The sequence below is a fragment of the Podarcis raffonei genome, chromosome 15 (assembly GCF_027172205.1).
Source record: "Podarcis raffonei isolate rPodRaf1 chromosome 15, rPodRaf1.pri, whole genome shotgun sequence".
NCBI classification, from domain to species: Eukaryota; Metazoa; Chordata; class Lepidosauria; order Squamata; family Lacertidae; genus Podarcis; species Podarcis raffonei.
Genome location: NC_070616.1, coordinates 12257729 through 12284434, shown reverse-complemented (window position 1 = coordinate 12284434; position 26706 = coordinate 12257729). Strand labels below are relative to the sequence as shown.

General features: G+C 45.6%; 1 protein-coding gene across 9 annotated transcripts in view; it reads left to right on the top strand.

Annotated features, from left to right (window-relative positions):
• Positions 1-26706, top strand: part of CUX1 (cut like homeobox 1) — a 261921-nt gene that overhangs the window by 161604 nt on the left and 73611 nt on the right. For 4 of the 9 annotated variants that reach the window (XM_053367426.1, XM_053367424.1, XM_053367429.1 and 1 more), the window contains exons 11-20: positions 62-250; positions 2233-2291; positions 4121-4169; positions 6989-7088; positions 8258-8929; positions 13685-13750; positions 19705-19806; positions 20471-21300; positions 22262-22427; positions 25295-25351. In XM_053367426.1, coding sequence (XP_053223401.1) covers positions 62-250; positions 2233-2291; positions 4121-4169; positions 6989-7088; positions 8258-8929; positions 13685-13750; positions 19705-19806; positions 20471-21300; positions 22262-22427; positions 25295-25351 — 2290 coding nt within the window. The remainder of the gene's footprint in view (positions 1-61; positions 251-2232; positions 2292-4120; positions 4170-6988; positions 7089-8257; positions 8930-13684; positions 13751-19704; positions 19807-20470; positions 21301-22261; positions 22428-25294; positions 25352-26706) is intronic. The other 5 variants (XM_053367427.1, XM_053367432.1, XM_053367430.1 and 2 more) reach the window with 3 other exon arrangements.

Sequence of the window (26706 nt, the reverse complement as noted above, 5' to 3'; positions counted from 1 at the left end):
GGGTGTGATTTCTCTCTATCTCTCTACCCCTTTCTTACTTCACCCCCCCCTTGTCTTTTAGGAGCAGGCCATCGAGGTGCTGACAAGATCCAGCTTGGAAGTAGAACTGGCTGCAAAAGAGCGTGAAATCGCTCAGCTGGTAGAAGATGTGCAGAGACTCCAAGGCAGCCTCACCAAGCTCCGGGAAAACTCCACCAGCCAGATCTCTCAGCTTGAGCAGCAGCTGACCGCCAAGAACAGCACACTCAAAGTAAGGTCCCCCAGGGCTCTCTGCTCCATCTTTCTTTTGGGGTGGGACCAGAGGCACAGACAAGTTGCATCAGTCTAAGAGCCCTGCTGGATCAGCCCAAAGGCCTATCTCCTATTTCCCAAGGTGGCCAATCAGATGCCTGTGGGAAGACAGTAGCCCTCTCCTACTTCTGGTTCACAGAGACATGGCACCTCTGATCCCATAGGTAGTATGTGGGCATCATGACTGGTGGTCAATGTATGCCTGTGGTGCTGTTGTAAGGGGCATTCTTTTCCCCCGGTGCTGTGTTACCTTCCGGCCCTGCAATGTGTTTGTTTTTAACTTTTAACATCCTCCAACACAAACTACAATTTCTCAGTGGACTTGCCACAGTGATTCCTACTTACTCATGTTCAAAATTCAGATCCATTCTGTTGTAAGTCTGGCTGAAGCAAGAGAAAACAACATTTGGCATAAGAAGGAGCAAGCCTTTGTTTCTATTACATTTATATTCCACCCCTCCTCCAGTGAGCTCAAGGCAGCACACACAGTTCTTGGTTCTCCCTCTTCCCATTATATCCTCACAACAACCCTATAACATAGGATAGGTTGAGAGATAACGAGTGGCCAAAATCACCCAGGAAGCTTCATGGCTTAGTAGGGATTTGAATCTTGATGTCCCCCAGTCCTTGTCTACAACTGTTAAGCACTTCACCACACCAGTTCATATAGATTCCATTCTCTCCCCTGTCCAGGAATTTGGGTGCTGCCCACAGGTTCGTATTCTGAGCATCACTGCTTTGCTCAGCAAACAAGTGTTGCCAGCTCTCAGGGTGCTCACTCTGGCCTCCTCGTCTCACCATCGCTGATCAGGAAGCAAAGCAAAAGTTATGGGTGGTGGTGTGCATTAGGAAGCCCGTCTTTATGATTTGAAACGGGCCCTGTTATGATAATTGTGGTTGTTGCTTCTGAAAATGTCTGCAAACACAACACATGCTGCACCCCTGAACTGTGGGTCCTGCCAGAGGGAACTGCCTTACAATGAATCAAACCCCTGATCTTTCTCACCCAGTGTTGTCAACCCTGTCTGGTAGTGGCACAGGATGGCAGAGGAGGGAGGGAGAAGCTGAGCCTTTCCTGTCTGTGTATCTTTGGTTGTGCACTGTTAACGTGGCTGTCCTGGTTCAGTAGCAAGAATCAAAACCAGTACATTTATCTTGGGGAAAAGGGTTAAGAAGAAAGGGATGCAGCTTTCTGTTTTGAATGCAGGCCATCTGAAAATATTATATAATCATTTAATAAAGGCCTTAAGGGTAGGACCTGGAAGAGGAACCGTTTTTGCTTCTTGGCTGCTTTTTCTTGTTCATTCTTTGTACCCAGTGAGTAGGTTAATAAACTTAGATTGGCTTCTTGATAAGATGCCTTTTCCTGAGCTACTGCATGGGAGTCTCCCCCCCCCCATCTCCACTCCTGTTAGTGCATCATTTTGCAAGCTCCCAGAGGGTGTATTTTTAGACCTTGCGTGACATTAGAAACATGCCTTTTATTTTGTCTGAAAACGAACCAAGTCGATAGTTGGAGCCAGATATTAGTTCCTCCAGATTGTCTCACAGCTTGAACCTTTTGTTCTGCTTTGCATTTTGCTGGGTTCTTCCAGACAATTGCTATGCTAATTTCTTCCCACAACTGTTGCAGTAAGGGTGGTAAGATGGGGGGCACTTGGTGCCTAAATGGCCTGATCGCATCAGACTGTAGGTATCTTCTCTTTCTGCCTTGGTGGGCATCATTTTTGCTGGCTCAAGAGGAAGGTCATTCCTCTCATAGGGATAACACATCCCACAGGTGATGACAGGCAGGTTCCTAAACAGTCTTCTGCCTCCTCTCCAGAGATTGGGGCCATCCCACCCACCAATCTGATCCTGTCTGTCGTTTTTGTTGGGTCTGACTTCTCAGGTTGAAGAATTTTAATCTAATCAAAATAATGCTGCACTTTTTCTTTTAAGCAACTGGAAGAAAAATTGAAGGTGCAAGCTGACTATGACGAGGTTAAGAAAGAATTGAAGTAAGTATATATATATATATAGTTGAAATCAGCAATGCGTTTTTTTCTGGGTGGAAAAAATACAATGATTTCAAACTAAGAACCAACTCGCCAAAACTGAGAGAAGAATACATCTGATGCATGTTGGTTGTGGACATGTTTGTGGCTTCAAACATGTTGCTTCACTACCACCCAAAAAATCTAGGAGCTGCGAGTGCCCTGAACTTTGTCCAAGGTCTTTAATTCCTTTGTGGATTAATGGTTTTCATAAGAGAAATCCTATTGAATCAGGCCAAAGATATAGTTAGTTCAGCATCCTGTTTACTGCAATTCATGCACAGAAATTTAAATAAATGCAGCTTTCCCCACACCTTTATCTCTTTTCCAGGAAATCATTTACCTCCTCAAAAGCTTGTAAGTCAAGAAGCTTAGTGAGCCCCCTTGATGCTTATCCACCAACCCAAGAACATGTCCCAAGGCTAGGGATGAACAGATCAGTCTCTTTCCAGTCCAGTCCACTGTCCCATTTCCTCATCATTCTGTGATTGTTTTGTTTTTTAAAGACCTACAGATACTCACATTTTAAAAGTATTTTTCTCACAAAATATTCATATTACTGTCTTTTTTAAAATGACTCTGGAGCACTTAAAGTGCCAAAACCAAAGAATAACTACCTTCCAATTGCGTGTTAGTTTGGGAAGTTGGCTTAAGCACTGCAGAGACTACCACGTGTCCCGGAGGCGTGTCTAGTTTGTACTGGAAACCAGGCTTCTAGTGTTACAGCTCCAGCCTTCTGGAATTAGTAACCAGATGAAATTAGGCAGGCGCCCATCACCTTCTGAAGGCATTTTTGTGTAAGAACTCGTTCCCTAGGGTGTGACGCATTCATTTACAAATTGTTATTTATAGCTGTAGAAATTGTTTTGTTGTTTTTAGGGTTTGTAGGAATGCTTTTATTGTTTGTCAGACTTGTATTTTATCTCATTTTTGCCTTCTTGTACAATGTTTCAAAGGCTTCGGGCAGTGAATCAGTTCATAAATTTGTAAAATAATAATACTAATAAATATGCAAACTAAATGTAGAGTTTTTTCTGCAGTGGGCAGTTTTGAAAACCATTGGCCTAACTGCACAGTTTTGACTTTCCCAGCAGCCTTGACAGGCCAACACACCAGGCTGGCCAACTGAAAGGTTTGCTTTTGTTGAGTCACTTATTGAGGACTTGGAGAGTAAAATACAAAGGGAATGTCTTTGTAATTTCCAGGCGCTTCATAGAGCTTAAGAAATACCAAACAATTCTTGGGTTCTATCACTGTGGAGTGCTTGATTATTAAAATGCAAAACAGAGTCTCCTCTGTTTTTTAAGCCTGTGTTGGGTCATGCAAATAATTTGTGCTCGTTTTCCTTGATATGTGAGCTGATAAATTTTGCATGTTTTCATTTTTCGCATTTCATGGGCATTATTATGACCATGATGACGATTCCCTGTTTTTGCTGCTTTGTTATAAGCCTCCCCCCATTTCCCTTCAAGCGTCACACACACATTTATATTGTTTCTGACAGTTTAAAATGTTATATCCTTATTAACCTTTAAATTTATGCTTGAAACGGGCCTGGTGGGACTGCGTTGTGCAGTGATTTAGAGGGCATTTGAGAAAATGTTCTTCTCTGATAACTAGTGTGAATAGTTATTCTATATTCATTATCAGATTATATTACTCCCAAGAAAAGTTGTTAAAGTTATCACTTAGGGTGTTCCTGGAGAGCTGAAAATTACAATGTTAATGCTTATTAGAGGAGCTGTTATGAAAGGACAGAAGAGAAAATAACTCTTTATTCAACCACTTTGCAGCATCTTGAAGTCCATGGAGTTTGCACCCTCTGATGGCTCCAGCACACAGGTAACAGGGCTGCTTTGGGATTTCTGGGCGAGCAGAGGGTGGGGAGGTCACTTCTGAATGCCAACTTGGATTGAGGAATGTTGTGTCTGACACACTAAGAGTCCATGAGGCTTTTTTGGGTAAAGAACTTTGACGTGGAAGATCCGGGTTCAAACCTTGCTCAGCCAGGGAGTTAACTGTGTGTGGTCTTGAGCATGCATGCCTGCCAGTTTGCATTTCCAGCACTTAAACCCTCTACCTCGCAAGTTGATGGTGAGGAAAAATGAAATAACAGAATGATCTAAAGAGAGCCAGCATTGCAAGTGTGTGACACCAGCTCGTTTGTCTTTCAGAGGACAAGTTATGCCTTTTTATCTTGGACCAGGGGTTTTAATGAGTGGTTCATGGCTGCTGTTCTCATTTCACTTGTTCTTTTAACTGCCTGCTTGGTTTTTAATCTGATGTGCTTGTTGTGGTGGCTGCTTTAATTCTTCCATTGCTTGCTTTTTAAAATTATTTTTATTTCTATTGTAAACTACTTTTGATGCGATGATAGAGGTGATGAGCCGCTGCCTTATGAAGGAATTGTAGTAATTCCTGAGCAAAAGGTCTGTGGGTATTGCTATATTTTAAAGTGAGCTGCAGATAGTGACAGATGATGAAGATGTTCAATAATACAAACATTTAATAGTTCAGAAGGGAGAAAATGAACAGATACGTTTTTATTCAGAGTGGAAAATGGGGACCATGACATAGAGTTGAAAAATCTGGAAGCGAAGTGTCAATATTTAGTCAACAAAATCTACCAGGGCTGCAAGATGCACACACGCAATTCTCTTCTGTCTCCACAAGTGTGTGAACACGCAGCTATCATATCTACTGTATGGGGATATGAACCCAGATCTCCCTGGTCTATAGCCAACACATTCCTCACTACACCCTACTGATCCTTGAAGTGCCTATTGAAGTGGTAACTCGAATCCTAAATTTGCCAGATCCAAATGGAATACAGTGATACCTCGGGTTACAGACACTTCAGGTTACAGACGCTTCAGGTTACAGACTCCGCTAATGCAGAAATAGTACCTTGGGTTAAGAACTTTGCTTCAGAATGAGAACAGAAATCGTGCTCTGGCGGCGCGGCGGCAGCAGGAGGCCCCATTAGCTAAAGTTTCAGGTTAAGAACAGACCTCCAGAACAAATTAAGTTCTTAACCCGAGGTACCACTGTACATACATTGCTCCTATGGGATATTGAAGCCTTTTCTTCCCTTCCCAGCAGAAGGAAGGAGAGCTGTCTGAGTAGGAGTGGGTAGCCCAGTCTCGCTCTAAATTATTTGCTGTTGAGTTTTTTTCCAGCAATTTTGGCTAAATCCCATGGAGGTTCCACAATGGCTGCTTGAGGAGCTGCCTGCTCAAGTCCAAGCCTCTCCATCACTGGCTGTGGGGGCTAAGCAACCTTTTCCTTTGGCTTCTGACAAGCCTTTCACTGCCTCTTTCCCATAAGCCTTTGATGCAGTTTGGAAGGCTAAATGGGCCCACCCTAATTAACCCAGAAATGTTCTCGCACTGGCACAAAAGCCTTATGCCCTTGCAAAACCCATTATGGGTCAACTGCATTTACCTGCAGTGGATCCACTTGTGACTCCCAGGAGCTGATGACTGACCACCGTTTGGGGGGGGGGCGGATTACTGTGGCCCTGCCAGCGAGAAAAACAAAGCCAGACAAACCATCAAATCCACTCAAAAGGGTGCTCCTGCTTGATCACGGTTCTTTGCAGGATGCGCCGAAGTCTGAAGCTCCGCAAAAATACCCTCCCACACAGGAAGAGGGGATCCCAAATCCACTCCGATGCCAACCCCAACTGCCCCAAAAGGGAACCACACTGGGAATCACAGAAGGAGGGGGGTGCAGTGGGCAGGGGAAAAACCAAACATGTGCCCACAGCTCAGCTAATAAGCAATGGAACAAGAGAGGAGACAAAGAACAAGCCAATGTCACACAGCAGGAGCACAAGGAACGGGGGGGAAACAGAAGAGGCATAAAGGAAGCAAGCCTGAGAGCTCAGCTTTCGCTGACTACAGGCGTGGCTGGTTTGGATCCTTCCCCCTGGACAGGAGGGATTGGCCTGGAAGGGGCCCCGCCTGAACCTCCAGTTAGGAAGTTCATCCCATAGGAAGAATGTTTTCCATCTGGATCTTCAAAGAGAAATTCACAATAAGACAATTTTCCCGTTTTCAGACCTCCTTCAAATGCACAATTGAACTACATTGAACAAAGAAACCTTTGGGTAGTGGGGGGTGGGGGTGGGAGGGAAGCATCCAAAGCCTGTGGTGTCGTCACATATTAATCTTGCAGGATCAAAGGTTACAAATTGGATTCTGGCATCTTTAGTGCAAAGTTGAAGCCGCTTCCCTGTGTGCCAGGCGTTTTATTATTTCCAGTGGGTTTCGATGATTGAGAGTCGCGTGTGGGGAAAGGGGAAGGGTCGGTGTTTGTGACTGATTTAATTTGTCCATTTTCTCCATAGCGCCGAGACGCAGTGTTTCAGGGAAGATACGCCGCGATAGTGCTGTGTCTGAAGGCAAACAGGTGTAAAAAAAGAAAGGAAAATGATTAATGGAGCACTTAAAAATACATCTCTGGAGCTGATAAGCAGCCTGCGCCAGAACACCAAGCAGTTTCGCGGCCATAGACTAGGGAGTCGTAGCAGATGTGCCAAAATGCAGATGACAAATTCTAGGTTGCTGGCCGAGCCACAGCAGCGCCCTCGTGAACTCCACCCTGAGGTGCAATTCTCAGGCTCTTTGGTGCCTAACCCTTCTTCCGTCTCTCCATAGGATGCTGCATCCAAACCACTGGAAGTCCTGCTGCTGGAAAAGAACCGCCTGCTACAATCGGAGAACGCCACGCTCCGTATCACAAACAGTGACCTGAGCGGTAAGTGGATTGGCGGGGGTGGAGGGGGGGGAAACAAACGTGTTTCTCAGGCTGCGAGTCTTTGTTTGCTGATTCGAGGGTGAGGATGGGGAAGGGGGCCTGAGCCCAAGCCTTGTGCTGCATGACAGAAAGAGTAATGGAGAGCAAGAACTTTGAATCGTGTTTCATCTCCCCGCCGCCGCCTCCCTGCACCCTTTATACTGTAGATAATAGAATAAGACTTCGAGACCTCGGAGATGGTCCAAAGGATTAGGAAGGAGAAATGTTTCCAAATGTTGTGAGGAGCAGCGTCGGAGTCTGTCTTCCATTTCGGTCACAAACCTGACATTGGTGCTAATTCCCCCACCCTTCCCCAAACATAAATTAAAGTGGATTCCAAAAGTGAGCCTGTCTCATATACTTAGCTAGCATGTCAGTTTGAATCCCTGTTCTTTTATTTCCAGAGGTGGTGCATTTCCTTTTCTTGTTTGCTTTTCTCAGAGGCAGGGGATGTTGCACATGCCTAAATATATATATATATATGGGTGGGCTCAGTGGATTTGTGGAATTTCCAGGTGCTTCTTTAGTTTGGGTTTTCGCAGCTGGTGACAACTGTATAAATTGGGCACCCAGGTGGTTGTTGCATTTTCCCAGTAGCGTCTCAACTATACTTTGGCATTATTCGAGCAATGATTTCTCTAATCCGAGTTTCATCTGGCATTTATAAATGTTTGCTGCATTTGGGTTCAACCAAAGTCTGTTTTGGGGACAAGACAACTTGAATGGGAGAGGGGATACTAAAGGGAATATATTTTTTTCCTGTGTCAATGAAATTACTACTATTTTTTTAAAAAATTGTATAACTGCACTTCATGTCATTGTTCAAATGTTAATGTGTGAAAGGGGGATTCTCCAGGCTGCAACATACAAGAAAGGTGCAAACATGAAATGCATGTTGTTTGTCTTGGGGGCCTTGTTTGGCTTATTAAAATTTAAAGAAACAAAAAAACAAAAAAAAACAAAAACCCAAACCACCTTCTTCATTGGCCCTTATTTAAAAAAAAAATTAAAAAGCAAAACACAACCTGCACTTTTTTCCCTTTTGTGGGGCAAACTCTGCATTTTGGTCTTGGTTTTTCCCCCCTCCTTTTTGATCCCCCATAATGCATTATGTTTGACCTTCCTTGTAGGGTCAGCCAGGAGAAAAGGGAAAGACCAGCCTGAGAGTCAGCGTCCTGCAACCTTGCCGGCCTCCCCTCCTCCTCAGTTGCCCCGCAATGCAGGGGAGCAGGCTTCCAATACTAATGGTACACATCAGTTCTCACCAACGGGTTTAAGTCAAGACTTTTTCAGCTCATCCTTGGCAAGCTCCGGCTTACCCCTGGCTTCTACAGGAAAATTTGCACTAAACTCTCTCCTCCAGCGCCAGCTTATGCAGTCCTTCTACTCCAAGGCAATGCAGGAAGCAGGAAGCACAAGCATGATTTTTTCAGCAGGTCCCTACAGCACAAACTCCATATCTTCCCAAAGCCCCTTGCAACAAAGCCCGGATGTCAACGGCATGGCCCCGTCCCCCAGCCAGTCTGAAAGCACTGGCAGCGCCTCGGAAGGCGAGGAGATTGACACGGCCGAAATTGCACGTCAGGTCAAAGAGCAATTGATCAAGCACAATATTGGACAGCGGATCTTTGGACACTATGTCTTGGGGCTCTCGCAAGGCTCCGTCAGCGAGATCCTGGCTCGGCCCAAGCCTTGGAACAAGCTCACGGTGAGAGGCAAGGAACCGTTCCACAAGATGAAGCAGTTCCTGTCGGACGAGCAGAACATCTTGGCGTTGCGCAGCATCCAGGGAAGGCAAAGAGGTGAGTGAGGCATTAGCCACTGGCTTTCCTTTCCATGTCTGTTCTTGGTAGGTGGGAGGCCCTGTCAACAGGACTTCCTTCCTCTGGTGGTTGAAGAGGTCCATTCGGCTTTCACCTCTTAAGCCAATTATTCTTTGAATGGACAGTGTCAGAGAAGTGGCAGAGTGGAAGTTGGGACAGTATGATCCAGTGGTTATGTTTGCCTGTGCTGGCCCCATACAATAAATGGTTCCCATTGCCATCTGTTTCCATGGGCCAATGCAGGAGAGCATCCCCATGAATTGCGCCCTGTGTTTATTAGTGTGTGGGATGGTCCATTTTGATGTTTTAACTCAGGCACCCAAACCTTTGGGCCCGCTCTGATTCATTGGGTATCAATGAAATAGGTTTTTGTTAAGTATCTTAAGTGTGCGGAACTTGGAAAACGTGGTGTTCCCGGCGTAGCAGAAACAGCTGTCTTTTGCTGTACCATCCTTGAGTGTGTATTTATCAAAGTAGTTCATTTTCATTGTAGTGATTCCATGACTCCTCACTCATTCAATAAAACTTGAATGAATGCGAGTGAGAAGTTTTGCTGCTTTCAAAACTCTGAATTCTCAGCAGAATTTATGGTCAAGGGGAATCTGGTCCAGCCCTCTCTGCAGGTTCCCCAAGTCAGACCCACAAGTATCTACCCCACTCTCAATACAGGCCTAATTGTGCCACAGTAAACTCTTGCCCTCTGCTTCCGGACCAAGCAGATTCATAGAATGTAAAATAATCAGAAATGTGTAACATATTTTAAGATGCCAAAGCGCAAAGCAAAACTGTTGGGGATGGGGAGAGGATGGCTATTGATCTTCATTAACAGAAGGGTTGATGCAAAACTCTTCAGGAGCCCAAACAACACTGAGACAGTTATTGTCATCCTGTCTCCCTCCGCTACCAGGTTCTCTGTAAAATCCACAGAAATAACACACCTTTGCTAAATGTTCTCTTTGTGCCGCTTCTCTGCAAATGGTTGCATTTGTTGAGAGAGAGCTGCCACTATTTCATGCTTCTCTCGCTCACCCTCACCCCCTTCTTTTCCTGGTAATGGCTCCTGTACTAACAGTATGTGACACAAGGTGTTGACATTGGGCTGAGCATTTCCCCACCCCTCCCATCTCTGGCTGTCAACAGGAGGCGTGGGGGAAATGTACCGCGTGACATCATCACTATGTGGAGAGGGGCCAGATCCTATGGTAGACCACAGGCTGTGCATGCATGAAGTCCCAGGTTCAAAATGCACCTAGCTAAAAAGACTGAGCCGCTGGGCAGCTGCTGCCCACCAAAGTAGAGCTAGATGGGGCAATTGCCTGGCTCCCTAAAAGGCATTGATAAGGAATCAGATTTTTCAGCTAAAGGGATCTTTGGTAGCAGGGCTCGGAAAGACCCCAGAAAGCTAGTTGGGGGGTTGGGGGTGGGACTGACAGGCTTGTGGCTGTCAGCCCAAATCAGGGCAATTTAAGGGTGGGGGGGGCCTAAGGCTTGTCAGAGGGAAAGGCCCAGGTAGTATGTGTGAGAAATCAAACAAATTATCTAAAATTAACAAACTCTGTTCCAATGAAAGATAAAATCTTCAAACATAAATTCATGACGCTCTTTTCTTTGAACACATTTATTGCAATCAAGTCATGAATTATGTCATTCCTCCAAGGCGAGTCAAGGGGGTGCACATACATGGGTTTTCCTCCCCCTACCCACCCAAAAAAAGAGAGGAAACGACCACTTCTCTGAAAGAAAGAGAAGGCTAAGAGAGAATGACTGGCCCAAGGACTCCCCCAGTGAGCTCAACTGGGAAATTGGGGGGCTAAAAAAAGATAATTGCCTAAAGCTATACACTTGTTTATTTGATTTGATTTGATTTATAAGCGCTCCCTCGATTCTGAGTGATCCCAGAGTGGGTTACGGCATAAAATGAACATAAAGCAAATCACACTATCCAGGTCAGACACACCAATTACTATAAAAACAGTTTTAAAAGTCAAATGCGAATTGCAAACTCAGACATAATAATACAACAGACAGCAAAATTGGACAGCGACTAGTGCTGTTTCTCAAACTTTCCAAAAAGCTTGGGAAAGAAGTGGTGATGTGGGTCCACCATGACAAAGACCCTTTCCTGCTTCACTGTATCATATACTTCACCTGCCAGTGGGGCAAGATGAAGAACCTATCCTGCTCTCCCTAACACACAAAGTTAATCCAGCTGGCCCCCAAGGTGCGTTATGGAACCCACTTCCTGGATTTTTTATGCTGTTTTTTAAAACACACGTCTAGACTTTAAGAACCATTTACTGATGCCAAAGCTTGGAAAAACCATAAGGGCATCAATGCTGGAAGCGAAATCAGAGGAACATAAAACGCTGCCTTATCCCAAGTCAGATCATTGGTCCTTCTAGCTCAATATGGTGCACACTAATTGGCAGTGGGTCTCCAGGTTTTCAAACAGAGATCCTTCCTGGCCCTAGCTGGAGATGCAAGAGGTTAAACTGGGACCTTCTGCAAGCAAAGCATGTGCTTTATCACTGAGGCAAATCTAATCTAAGGGTGTTGATCTGTAAACTAGCCCATACAAATAACAACTGTGGTTATAAGAATGATAAGCACCCTGTTACTGGGTGCAAGCTAAAATTTGATGGGAAGGAAAGGAATGAAGAGCTGCCCTGCCCCAAAACAGGCTCTTGTTTTCAGGAAAGAGGAGTGTTGGAAACTCATCGCCAGAAGGAGCTGGCTTATGGGAAGGGAGAAGGATCCACCTGTCAGTGGTGTTAGGGAATGGGAGGGGGAGGTTTTTGCCCCCTTGCAGTGCCATCCCAACTGCAGGGCTTTGCTTTCCCCTGCAGGAATGAGGCCTTTAAAAAAGCATTTACCTGTGCAAGCTTTGTGCACATGCCCCGTCAGTTGCATTTAAGGATATGAGTGAAATCAGTCAACTCACAAACTTCCTGGTCCAGTGCAGTAACTGTAGCTGAGTCAGCTTTGTATGCACACCCAGTCATACTGAGTCCATGCCAGCCCATTGACATGTGCTCCAGGACAGAAGTACCTAGTGGCCTGGTAGGTGCAGCCAGAATATAGGAACATCAAGAGTATCCCTGCTAGATCTAGACCAAAAGCCTTTCTAGTCCAGCATCCCGTCTCCTATCATGGCCAGATGTCTGTGGGAAACCCCCAAGCAGGAGAGCAGGGCAATTGGACTCTTCCACTGCTCTGTGGATTGGTATTCTAAGGCAAGCTCTCTCTGTTCCTGGAAGGGATATTGCCATCATGACTATTAGCCGTTGTTAGCCTTATCTTGCGTAAAACATGTAAATGGGCCAGTTCATGTGAAGGTTTATGTGCAGAAAGTTTACATGGATAAGGGCCTTCCTTGTGTCTTGTCCTTGAAAATCAGACTTAAACCAGAGTCCTTTGTGTTGGGAATAACCCAGACAGAAATTCCCAGGTGCCAGACAAGTTTACTTGCAACAACAGCGGCCCGCATTCTGTTGGCCCCAAAACGGAAAGTGAGTGAGGTCCCTTGTAAAGAGGACTGGCAACTTAAGATGTTAGAATATGCAGAACTTGCAGGTATGACACACAGATTAAGAGAGCAAGAAAAGCATATATTTAAAGAAGTGTGGAAAATGTTTATTGAATATATAGAAAATAATTGTACACAGCTGAAAACACTGGCAGCATTAAGATAAATTCATCAGAGTAAGCAATATTTGATTGATGTGAAAGTGGAAAATTGACTTGAACGGTTATAGTAAAATATGCAGGAAAGTATGATCCCTAGCTAAGAGGACCAGTGGTCAGGGATGATGGGAATTGTAGTCCAAAACATCTGGGGGGGGGCGAAGGTTGGGGGTGCCTGTTAGTTTGGAATTCCAGTGGCTAAAGTGAGAAGTCAGGTTTCCTCCTTCTGAGCTCCCTCTCATGGCACATCATGGCCAATCCCAATTGTGATTTTGAAAATTTTTCATTTTTAGAGAAAATAAAGAGTATCAAAAAGCTGGCTGCTGGGAATGACTAGCTGTAAACCCAGGATAAAGATGAGGATGTTCTTCCACTCCTCTGCCAGCGCCTGTATTTCATTTGTTGCTTATGGTGCATCTGGTTTCCCCCTGCTTAGCATCATGTGCCAATCTGAAAACCCACCCACCCCTCAAGAGTATTGTGGGCAGAGGACCTCACTGGTGCTGCTACACAACAGTACAGTATTGCAAAATGAGCTTTCCCCCCCTTCCTAAAATGAAGCTGCATTCATTTCTGATTGGCGTGATTTCATTTGACAGAGGTTTTTGAGAAAAGGAGAGCGGAATGACAGCAAGTTGCAAAAGATCACTCAGAGCTTCCCTTTGTTGCCAGGGAGTGAGTGGTGTGGCACCTCGTACTGTGTTCTCCTCCTTTGGGCTCTTCCAAGGATTACTGACCCGTCTTCATCTTTTTGTACCTTTTTAGATGTTTATTTATATCTTTCTAATCTCCTTTCTGAGTGTAGCGGTAATCTTCATTAACCAACCAGCCTGCCTTGCTTCCTTTCCAAAGTAGCCAGCTGCTCTGAACAGACCTGGGGTTTTTGTTTTTTGTTTGAACTGCTTGATTTCACTTCTGCCCCCACTCCCCATCTCCTTCCTTCCGAGCCCCTGGTTAGCACAAGGCAGTTCTTGTTGCATCTCACAGCCACGATTGTCGGAACCACCCTCCCCTGATTGTTTTGTTCTTACCCAACTTGTTTTTCAACAGAGAATCCAGGCCAGAACCTGAACAGGCTATTTCAGGAAGTACCGAAACGAAGAAATGGGTCGGAAGGTACGTCACAGGCAGGTGTTTCTCTTCGCGGTCAATCTCTGGGAAGTGAAGTGTGCTTAGCTGTGTCTCGTCTTTGTTGTTGTTGCTCAAAATGCAAAGGGTGCAGTTTGATTCTGGCCTGGAATCTGAAAGAAAAACAGACGGTGGACCCATGCAGACACAACACTGGCTCCCTGGAAACCATGGTTTGCAGATTCAGGGCCAGCCTTCAAAATGCTCCTTCCTCTCTCTGGAACAGTGCTCCCCACTTCCTTTTCCAGCATTAACATGATTTTGTGTTGCATGTGGACCAAACCATGATGGAGCTTAATTATAATAAATACACTCACAATCAGATCTTGATGGCAGCGTTTGGAATGGATCTGCAAGTCCTCATTATAGGGACAAACCTGGTTAGCATCGTATCAGTGTACATGAAACATGGTATCATGTTAACATGGAAGAAAGGAATTCCTAACCTAAATTAAGGTGGGGGGGAAAGAGAGTGAGAGAGAGAAATGTGCATTCCTGAGGTTGACTCCTGATTTGTGAATCATGGTTTTCAGGTAGCCAGTGTTTCATCTGCATTGGGGCAGTAAGTATAAAACAAACCATGGGTTAGCATCAAGAGCACTTGCTTCTCCCCCGCTCCCTTCTAATTCTACTGCTGTACTAACTTGTCTCCTTCAAATAGAACTCCTACCTCACAACAGAGCTAAACCTTATTATCATTTATGTTGATCTTACTGGTATTGGTATCTTGTCCTTTCTCCAAGGTTGGCAGCCGTGGGAATTCCATTTTATCCCCACAAGGCTGGCAGTGAGTGACTGGGCCAAGGTTGCCCAATGAATTTCATGGCTGAGCAGGGATTTAAACCCTGATTTAATCCCGGTATACCACTCTGGCTTTTATAGCCACTAAAGTGATTGATTACTTTGGGGTTACTGGACGCCCAGTTGTCAATCATAAGCAATACTGGTGTGAAAGGTGGGTGTGTGGGTGTGGGTGTGGGTGTAAACTGATCCTTCTAGGAAGCATGTGTGATCCAAGCCATGTTCCCTTCTGCTCTGGTCTTGAACAGATGACAAGGGTGCTGCATGCTGTCGTCAAATGTGTAGATCTGCAGAGTGTGTCACAAAGCTGGAAAAAAATGAGAGTTTGGTAGAGGACAAGGGATTCCTATACCAGCTATGGGGGGATTCAGAGGTTGTGAAGCCTTGTCTTCTGCGTCAAGCTGAGTCATCAATAGGAAATGCAGTGCTCAGGTGCTGCCAAAAATAATGGGCATGGGACGCTGCGAGCCGCTTTAGTAAGACACAGAAACGGCACCATGCAGCTCTGAGCCATACCCACTTCCTTGCTTGAAACTCCATTTGGGTTTCAAGCATTCTCCAAGTCAAGAACTAGCAAAAGGTTAATATGGAAGATTGTTGTGGGGGTGAGCTTGGGCCCAGGAAGTTCTGAATTCAAATCACCCCTCAGCTGCAACTCCCTCATGTTGCCTTAAGAAAGTTGTTTTTAATCATCATCATCATCATCATCATCATCATCATCATTCCAATGCTAAAGGTGTCTTCCAAAGCAGTGTCAAATGCCAAACACTGCTAGATTAATACATTTCTTCTCTGGGTGTCTGTTTTTAAAGAAACTGAATTGAGACTTCTGTCGTAAGCACACTCACATCATGAGTACAATGGTGCTTACTTCTGAGCAAGCCTGTATAAGATTGAGGTGTAAAGCCTGTTTTAGAGAGCGGCAGATAGAGCTGGAACCAAATAAAAGCCAGTATTGTTGGTCAAAAGGCAATTCAAAGGATACTAACTTTGATGGGCTGCCTCCTGAGTCTTGGGCTTTTTCCAGTGTGCCCCCTACCCACTTTCTCTCACCCAGAGCTCTCTGAAATAAAGGCCTCTGTATCTCTCAGCCTCCCCTGTAGAAAACACCTTCTCCCATAGGACCCTGAGTATAGTGGTGCCTCGCAAGACGAAATTAATCCGTTCCGCGAGTCTCTTCGTCTTGCGGTTTTTTCCGTCTTGCGAAGCACGGCTATTAGCAGCTTAGCGGCTATTAACGGCTTAGCGGCTTTAAGAAAACAAGGAAACAAAGGGAACAAACTCGCAAGAACTCGCAAGACGTTTCGTCTTGCAAAGCAAGCCCATAGGGAAAATCGTCTAGCGAAGCGACGCAAAAACCGAAAAACCCTTTCGTCTTGCGCGTTTTTCGTTTTGCGAGGCATTCGTTTTGCGGGGCACCACTGTATTAAGATCAGCTGCAGAGGACCTACTCTCTGCCCCGTCTTTGCTGTAATGTAGATGAGCAAATGTGATCGGCTGAAGTTGTTGTGGATTTTATATTTGACCTGTTCTATTATGGCTTAATTTTATCAGTTGCCTTGGAAGGGCTAAAAAGGAATTGGTATACAATAGCTAAATAGAGAGTATAAATAGGCCATGCCTTTTTAGCAGTGGCACCATGACTGTAGGCTGCCCTCCCTGGAGAGATTTGATGCGCCCCTTACCTTTCTGTTTGCAGATGAGAAATTAAACCTTTTTAATGTTTTAATGATCATCTGCTTTTAAACTTTCCCTTTAAGCAGCATGGTACTTTTCATGCTGCTATATGTACCGTTTTTGTATTCTCACTGTTCTGACTTTTCTGGCGTTAGTTTTCCACTTTACCGCTGAATACCTTATTTTTAAAGGAAACAACAAAGAGTCTTGTGGCATCTTACATATGAACATACTTATTTTTATTTGTGTGCCACCTTTCCACATTTTAAGCCATGCTCAAGGCAGCTTACGAGATGAAAAGAATACGTAACTACAACATAACAAAAGTAGTCATAAACAACAAATAAAACATTAAAAATACGCAACCAAACTGAACAGTTTCTGCCTAAATCAGAACATGATCTAAAATATAGATACAAAAACCCAACAGCAACTACCCCTACCCCCCAAAATCCCAAACAGAACCCTAACCCCAAAAAAAACCTGTTCAGCAGTTCAATTTTTGTAGCTGGAGTCAGTCAGGGTCCTGCCCTCCCAGGCCATGTGGAAAAGGCTTGCAAGGCAGGGAGTAGGTTCTGCAGGACTCACAGCCAAGAGGCTAATGAATTTATTACAGCACAAGCTTTTGTGGACTTTGTGGTGTGTCATGGATCTGGTGAAGCCCATGAAAGTTTATTCCGTAATAAATTTGTTGGCCTAGGCGCTTTGCTGTTTGTGTTGCAAAAGATGACTCCTTTGGAGGTTATTTTTATAAGCCACTTAAGGTGTATTTTACAGAAAAAGTGGACTAGAAAAATGACATTTATTAGGAGAATAATACTGCTGTGATGTTTAAGGATTATTGAGATGAAGTATATGATGCCCTTTGAACAGTAAAGAAAATATACACATACACACACATATATCTCAGTAATAGTAGTCTGAGGCATCTAGACATTTTATGCTTGTTGCCAAAAAAAGTTGATTTTTCTCTTGGGAGGGTGGGAAGTCAGCTTTTAAATTTGTATTGAATTTGGTGACAATTCGTTAAAAATATGGAAAATCAATAAAAATAATGGGCAAAAAAGTTGATTTTTCTCCAAAGGCTTACACTTTAAAGTTTATATGTTGTTGATTTATTTCATATGTTTATATACCGCCTTTCTCCGATTCAAGGCGGCTTACAGCATTTAAAAGCATCATTATAAAATACAAAGGATTATTCTGTGATTCTGAGCCCTTGAATAGGGCTTCTGTGTATTTCACAAAGCAGAGAACATGTGCAGTGCTTAAAGGAGCCTGTGGAGCATGTCATTGAATATTATTTACGTAAACCAAGCCATCAGTGGTGGCTGGTGCTCATTGGGACTGAGAGGGCAGAAGGCAGGGAGCCCACCAGTAGGTGGCACCAGAGCCAATGGCAGCCTGAGGCAACTACAGTGGAACCTCGGGTTGCGGATGTAATCTGTGACAGAGGCACATCCGCAACCCGCAGCGTTCGTAACCTGCAGCGCTGCGTCTGACGCAGCGTGACGCAATTTAGTGCTTCTGCACATGCACAAGCGGCGAAACCCAGAAGTAACCCTTTCCAGTACTTCCAGGTTTCCCGCGATCCGCAACCTGAAAACACGTAACCTGAAGCGTTTGTAACCCGAGGTACCACTGTAGTTCTAGTTTTGTCCCCATCTACCTCTTCCCTGCTGAATTCTACAAGGGCAACACAGGAGGAAGCTGACAGGCAGGGTCACCCCTTGGACTGGTTGTAAGTCAGGAAATAGTGAGGGGCTAGCTAAGGACAGGCTGGGCGTGGTGGGGCAGTGCCTCACTTACCCTAATGAGCCACTCCCCACTGCAAGCCATGCCACGCATTTGTTCCTGATCCTAGATTCTGTGACCCTGAGAAGACCCCATTCATAGAGTCCTCCTAGGGGAACTCTTCCCATTTCAGCTCACATTATTACTTTCGCACTGCTTACCTATGAGTATATAAGACTAGTGTACAAAATAGAAAATAGATTGTAGCACAACAGAGAATAAAAACTGAATTGGTGTGAATCAACTACTGGGGTGCAAGCAGAGGCGTCTCTTCCATGAGGCAAGAGATGGGCGACTGATGGGTGCCATCAACAGCAGCAGGAAAAAAAGACCGCACAGAACTGGTCCTGATGGGATTCACTTGTAGCTCCCATTCATTTTAATAAGGCTTTTGTGGGAGAACTTTATTGTTTATGGTTCTCTGTATCATTGGCGGGGGGGAGAGATGAGTGCCAGTTGGATTTTTCCACCACGGATGCCAAAATACCTTGGGGTAACATAAGTTGCTGCCACTTACCACCCAAACTCTCGTAACAGTCCCTAGTGCCCTGGAGACATAAGGGACAGGAGCCTATTCTGCCTTAGGCACCCTCTTCATATCCACGTACAGCTTAAGTGCAGGAAGCGTGTTCCTGTATCACCGAAAAGGAATACCATGGTACATTTTTTAATCAAGGGTGATGGCACAAAACAGCTTTCAAAATTTTAGGATTTTTCTGCCTCTAGTTTTCTAAAAAGAGAGAATTCATGCTTAAGGAAAAATTAGAATGATATTTTGTCATAATGCCAACTTGGAGAGTGACCAAGATATTTCAAGTGTTCCCTCCCCCTCCTTATGTCCGTTTCCTATTCCAGCCTGCAATACTGTGCTATATTCAGAATCATATTTTGCATTTGAAATCTAGCAGATTTTTCTTTTCTTTTTTTTCAAGAAATGTGAGAAAGAACATGCCAATTTGTGCTTTTTAATAACTCTTTGCATTGCTGGTGGGTTGAAAAGAACCGCATGTTTTTAAATAGGTCACAGAAATATTGTTATAAATCCTTGTTGCAAGATTACAGTGCTAGAAAACTTTGCCAAATTATCTCGAGATTCAGAGGAGTTTGAGAGGGCGAAGCACAATGGTGAGACACATGCTTCACGTGCAGAAAGTTTCAGATTCATTCCTTGGCACCATAACTTAAGAGGATCTCAGGTGGGAGGTGACAGGGAAACCTTTTCCCCACCAGAGACCTTGGAGAGCCTCTCCCATATGTACGAGACATTGCTTGGCTAGATAGCATGGATCAGTATATTTCTTAGATGTTCACCCTACCTCTTGACCAGAGTCCCTAATGCAGCTCACAACACATCCATACATTACATTGTACCATTTTTTAAAAACCCAGATTGCGCAGGGAAATATAGGATTCAAGGAAAGAGCGAAGACAATATTAAAAAGCAGAATTGTAAAATTCTCAACTGGGGGCGGAGGGCGGCAGTTTGAACCTGCAAAGAAAATGCTGCATTTTGCATATGCATAGGAGTACCAGATGTGACTGCAGCTCCTTGTTTTATTTATTATGTTCCTCTAGTTCTCTCAAAGTGCTTCGCTGACAACAGATTTTGAATGGAAATGCTGATCCCCAGAAAGCTGCTTAACAGCTGATCATTTCCCCCTTTCTTCCAGGTAACATCACCACAAGAATCCGAGCCACAGAGGCAGGCTCTGATGAAGCTATCAAATCCATCCTAGAGCAAGCAAAAAGGGAGCTGCAGGTACAAAAAACAGGTAGGAGCTTCCGGTTGGAGTGACTCTGAACCTCAGGATACCCTGGAAACTATTGGCAAGAGACTTAAGAGTGTGCGAAAAACTTTAACCTGCCTGTTGTGTGCCACTAAAGGGTTAGTGACATCACAATCAGTGTCCAGGCACAAGTCTGATGTCTGTATGACAATAGCAATAGCAAATTGTTTAAAAGTCAAGGAATGTGTTGCTCTTTATTCTCTAATATAGAGAACTGGAATGATTAAAACATTGATAAGTAAGATGATGTTCATGTAATCATAGACAACAGAGTGTTGAAAAGTCAAGGACTATTGACCATTCACCAGTAATTCTTGGTATTTTGTGGGGCATGAAAAAGTTAAGGGAAATCTCACGCTTACTGGTAGACCTCAGGGTTCCAGTCAAGTAATTTTGGGAGAGAGTCATCTCTCTTCTTTATTTCCATAAGTTTCTAGTAAAGGACTTTCTCAGCGGTTGGCTTGCAAATTTCAGAAACAACCCTTCTGAGACAACATTGGAGATTAACCAGTAAATGACATTTTCTCTGGGCCTGCCTCTCTGGTTAGCACCATGGGGTGGGGCAGCAAGAGTTTGATTCCAATGTGTTGGCAAAATCAATTACATGGGCCACAACATCTCACCATGCCTTCTTTGTTTATCCCCATAGCTGAGCCGGCTCAGCCACCTTCCACCTCGAGCACTGGTGGATCCGACGATGCCATCCGCTCCATTCTGCAGCAAGCGCGGCGAGAGATGGAAGCACAGCAGGCCGCCCTCGAACCTGCCTTAAAAGCAACCCCTCTGTCCCAAGCTGAGATCTCCATCTTGTCCCCAAAACTTGTCCCCACGCCCGCCATTTCTTCGGTCGCCAGTTATTCCCCCCTGGCCATGTCCTTGAAGAAGCACTCGTCGTCTGTGGATTCCAGCATCTCCTCCCTGCAGACTCTCTCTGGTCTGAAGAAGGAGGCCCAAGAGGCCCCCATCCTGGACCTCCACGGGATGTCTGATTCAACGCAAGGGGTGCTGAGGCACGTTAAAAATGAACTGGGGCGCAGCGGGGTGTGGAAGGACCACTGGTGGAACACTGTGCAGCCTGACAGAAGGAATGCCGCCCCTCCAGATGACCCCAAAGTGGAGGAAACCACCAGCGGGAAGGAGAAGGCCAACAGCCAATCTCGGTCGGACCGTAACCAGCAGCTTCAAGGGCCTTCCTCTTCGGACTACTGGAAAGAGTGGCCCAACGCGGAGTCACCCTATTCCCAGAGCTCTGAACTGAGTGTGACAGGGGCGAGCCGCAGTGAGACGCCGCAGAACAGCCCCCTCCCTTCCTCCCCCATTGTCTCTTTAGCAAAGCCATCTAAACCTTCCGTTCCTCCATTGACCCCCGAGCAGTATGAGATTTATATGTACCAGGAAGTGGATACAATAGAGCTAACCCGTCAGGTCAAAGAGAAGCTAGCGAAGAACGGCATCTGCCAAAGGATATTTGGGGAAAAGGTAAGCGCTTAGCTGGAGCTAGTTTGTTGGTTTGTGTGCGTTGTGATGGTGGCCTTATGACCGTCTGGGACGTTATCTGCAGAAGGGGAGAATGGCAAATTTATCTGATTTATTAATTTGCATATTTCATTCATCCTCTTGCAAGAACCTGTATTTGTCAAAGAATTGGGCTTTGAAGGAAAACCAGAAAGAGGGAGACTCTCCACCAACAGGCTTATTGGGAGAAAGAGCCACAGAATGGTGGAGGTGGAGGTGGTAGAGGAATGATGCCAAACATCTATCCCCTGCTTGCTGAGTGGCAGAAAACTGCTCAGTGTCTTCCAGCACAAGGGTGTTGTGTGAGTCTCCCGGGTCTTCTTCTTTGGCGATCACTCGTAGCCGAGTAAGATTGTCTTCCATAAACACGGTATTGACAATGAGTCCGTAAGTGACTGTGGAGGCCAATTCTGGATCCACACGTCCTTCCACAGTGGGGACATTGGTTTCAGGGCAGGAGTTGATCATGGTGTGGATTTGCCAAGCGTGCCTTCCTCTTAGCACGTTTCTCCCTTTTGTCCTGACTTTGAGTGTCTTCAAAGCCCATGACACCTTTGTACCTGTTGGATAGCACATGGAACATGGACAGTAAACACCCAGCTGCTTTTTCCACTTGTCTTCCTTCCATGTAGTCCCTTTGCTTCAATGCTCCCCCCTTGCCAGCTCGGAAGGGCAAACAACAGATAACCAGAGATTCAGCTGAAGGCATTCATAACAATAAGAATGGTTAAAAGTGCTGTTGTGGCACCCAGCACTCTTCCTGCCAGCAGGTTGAAGAAGGCAGAGTGTGGCACCACCTCTCCTCTAGCAGGTGTCTCTCTTGAGGAATAAGAGCTGCATGTGGCCTGCAGGCCACCCCCTGATCTTCCCAGGTCCAATTCAGGGCACTGTTAATCCCGTGTCCTCTGTGGTTGCTTCCCTCCAGGTGCTGGGCCTCTCCCAGGGCAGCGTCAGTGACATGCTGTCCCGGCCAAAGCCATGGAGCAAGTTGACGCAGAAAGGCCGCGAGCCATTCATCCGCATGCAGCTCTGGCTAAACGGTGAACTGGGGCAGGGAGTCTTGCCATCCCAAGGACAGCCCCAAGGCCAGGGTAAGTAGACAGTTGGACTCTTTTGGTGTGTTTTTTTAATGCCATACACAGGTTCGGCTTTCACAGTGTTTCCTTTGGTTTTGTACCCTTCCATTTAGACTGTAGTGCGAAATCTTTTTCACCTGGAGGGCTGCATTCCTTTCGAGAGAATGTTTCAAGGTGGGAGGGGGCGAGCATGTGCAGGTTGGGACCAAAGTCGCAAGCACACCCCATTCACACTCAAACATCTCTTTCTCTCTCTCATACACACACAAACATGCATAAAGCATCAGTGTTGTCTTTACCCTTCAGAGAATAGGTAACTGGGTGCCTCCAGAGCTGCTACTCACTGGTGTTGAGAAGGCAGCTGCTGTTTTGGTGTGTTTTCCAGCTCCTGGGCAGTGTCTGAAAGGGGAAATGCCCTGCAGTAGGAAAAAAATGCAGCTTGATGTGTGTGCAACACTGTGGCCATGACCACAAACGCCCTTTCAGCAGAATCACCCCCTCCCTTACTGGTATTCCATAAGATGACAGAGTGGACTGCAGCTGCCATCTTTTCCTTATCTTTGGGCCCGATAGGCTCTCCAGTGTGTGAGTGGTTGCCCTACTTTTAGAAACCACATTAAGGCAGGAGGCATTCCCACCCACACCCAAAAAACCCCCATAAGTTGGGCTTTGCTAAGAAAGAGCCGAGCAATTCCAGGAAAAGGTGAAGCTGCACTCTCTTTCAATGCACTCAAGTCTGCAACCTGTATGCCTCCGTAAATGTGCTGGACGGAGGGTACCTGCATCCCTTGGTGGTGTTTCTCAATGCTGGGGCTTCAGGAACTCAAGTTGCACCTGTTTTTCTGCCTCCCTTTCCTTCAGCATCCTTGCCTCAACACGGAGGGCACAAGTTAGCCTTGCAAAGTGGTCCACTTCACTGTGGAATTATGTGGGAAGCTTGAGCTATTCCTTTCTTTGCTTAGAGTCCTTCCTTTTACAGTTAAAGGGCATCGGGGACTAGAAGTCCACCCATCCTCCACCATCCTATTCAGAACGATTCCACGTGAATCCGATTAAATTGGAGGACATTTGCCAAGTGTTGGAAAGTAATTTGAATTTAATTTGGATCCATTCTGAATCAGCAAAGCCACTAATCCTCCATCTGACCCCCTGACCCCAGACATCTCTAAGAGTCTGATGGGGCTATCATACAGCCTGCACTTTCCCTACCCTTGACTTGCAAAAATGGGGGTGGGAGGCTAGAAGTAGCTGCTTTAATAGGGCCAGGAATATTTGCAGCAACACATGGAAGCATGGAAACTGCATGCTGTGTGGTTCTCTAGTGTCCTCTGGCATAAGGCAGCTTCCTGGGGCTTATCACAGTGCTTCCCAGGAGCTCTCTCAGTCATTCCACCAGCCTTGGGAAGTTTGCAGATAAAACCATCTACTTCAGATCAGCCCAAACTCTGGAGGGGTCTTGGATCCTATTTCAAATGGATCTAGAATGCAGATGCAATAAATCTAATAGCTAGCGCCTCCATTTTAAGATTCCACCCCATCACCAAGCAGACTCAGTGCTTAAACTAATTAAGGTAATTTTCAGGCCTTGCTTCTATGCAGAGAGAATATTAAATGCCTTTCAAGGGGGAGAGTTTAACAAATAGCAGATCAAACTGGTGCATTTGGGCAGGATTTCATTGGATAGTTTTTATTTGTGGTCGAAAGCACCAAGTGGGTGTGGAAGAAAGGCACAATTTCATTAGGATGAGACTTTAAAGGGCTTGGCAATGGCCTGCTAGAGAGGGCATTCCTAAATTATCTGAAAGAAACTTAAATATGATGCAGAGACTGTTGACCATCACAAGGGAAGGTCCCGTGGCTTCTGGCATTTGCATATTGGGTGAACAGCTGAAATCATGGAGGATGTTGACAAAGGGCTACTTGATAACTGTCCAGTTGACCTCTGGATTTTTCACACTTACTAGATTTTACAGAATTGTCCACTTCCTCTTGTGATCGTCGACACTGCATTTGGACACTTCTTGTAATATAAATGTTGAATCACACAAGCAGAAGTAAAACTAGCTGCTTATGAGGCACTTAACCGTGTGGAACCAACCTCAGTTGAGCAGCAGGAATCCCTTATTTGCTTCTTCTGTATGCATGGTAGGGGTGAGCGAGAGAGCCCTCCTTGTTCCATCAACCAGGCTTGCCTTGCGCACCCTGGAGCATCCATGCACGGGTATCACAATTTAATAGGGTGCATACCTAAATCACACGGTCTATTCCTCAGTCAGTCATGGGTGTGGAAATGAATCAATCACACCATTTGGGCCTATAGGCATTGGATTTTACATATGTTGTGCCCTTTGCAAATGTAGTATTTGGGAGTGTTGCTCCATAGGCAGGTTCTTGCTCCTCTACCATATGTACACTGTGGGTATCCTCTGTACCTGCCCTAGAGTCTCCTCCAAACCACCCCCTGGATCAGAGATGGGGAGCCTGTGGCTCTCTAGATACTGCTTACTACAAAATCTCAACATCCCAGACTGCTGGTTATGTTGGCTGGGGCTTAGGGGAGTGCAACAACATCTGGAGAGTTGCAGGTTCTCCACATCTGATCTAGGTTTAAAGCAGGGGTGTCTAACCCCAGGCCCTCCAGAAGTTCCTGGAGTCCAGCTTCAGCCCCAGGCAGCATGGCCAGTGATCAGGAATGATGGGAGTTGTAGTTCAGCAGCAGGTTCCACTTTCCTGGTATAAAGGAATGGGAATTGAGCCGATTTGATATTCTGCTGCTTTTCTCTGTTAGTCCTAGGCCATTTAATGACCCTCATTTTGCTGGCAAGTTGTAGGCTATGTTCCTCTCCTATCTCTTCCTGATAGTCCTCCTTTTCTTTCTCCAGTTCTTCACTCTGTGTCATCACTGCAAGATTCCCTTCAGCAGGGATGCGCAAGCTCAGGTAATCAGCTGCTTTCTTACAAAATCTTTTGCTTGGTTGCGTTGTGTTTTGGCTTCTTCATGGGGCGTGGGGGAGCAACCTTTGTTCCATTCTCTTCTGTTGTGTTGGAGTTGCACCTTCCATTTCCTGGATTTTTTTACCCTGCAAAAAGTTAAAAGGTTTAATTCCTCATTTTCCCCCAGTTACTCTGTCTTTGGTTTTTGTTTTGTTTTTACTTGTTAAAGTGCATAGCCTGCCTTATGATTCAGGAATTGCATTATGTTTAAAACCCACAGTGCAGCAACTAAAATCTAACTAATTGAGCAGCATCAGATAAATGACAAACACAGCTTAACACACACACATACACCCCACTTTTAGTGAGATGCCTAGAGGTCAAAAAGGAGGGAGACAAACCTTTCTAAGAAGGGAGTTTAAAAGCTTGGGTGCCACCATCGAGAATGCCTCATCCCAAGTAATCTTCTACTGAGTTTCTGGAATTAATAGCTCCGTGTGTGTTGTCCTTGGGGTGGCAGAGGTGTTCGTGGATTGTGTTCATTGTGCTAGGGGTGGGGTTTTGTACTAAATGACAATTCAAATTAGAAAGATAGTCCTATGACTCACATTAAGTGCTACAGGATCATAGCAGTTGAGGGTGATGAATAAGCCAAGACGTCTCTTGTTCAGATTTTGCCTCTGCGATGAACTTCATAGGTAGCCTTTGTCAAACTACACTCTCTCCCATTGGCTGTCTGTGTCCCTCCTCTATGTGAAGTATAGGGGTAGTTTGCCTCAACGGTCGCTATCAGGGGTCTTTCCCTGCCACTTCTGGTGGCTTGTGACCAGGGGCGGAGGAAGGGGGGTGCAGTGGGGACGGGCTGCCCTGGGTGTCACCAGTGGGGGTGGGTGGGTGACAAAATGCCAGGTGGCACTCACCACAGGGCCTCCTGAGAGGGACACGGTGGTTTGGGTGCCTGCAGGCTCCGCGCTGCCCCAAATGGTCCGCCCGCTGCCTCCCCCCAGCTGTAGGGCAGCTGAGTGGGAGAAGGCACACAGACTCCTCGGAGGCCCCACAAAACATCTGGCCCACCCCTCAGGGCACGTGTGCTGCCCCAGGCACCCAATTGACTTGCTCCGCCGCTGCCTGTGACATCCCAGTGTCAACCACCATGTTTTATTAGAACACTGTGCACTTGTGAATTCTGTTTTAAGGCAACTTCACGGTACAGACTCTTCCCTGGAGTGGATCCACAGAAAGGTGTGCTAGAAGTGACTGGCTAGTCAGCTTGAACGGTGCTGCTTTGTAAGAGAGCTTTTGTACAGCTCATTCACAAGGCATCTTCTTTTCCCATATACTGGTTCTAACTTTATAAAGA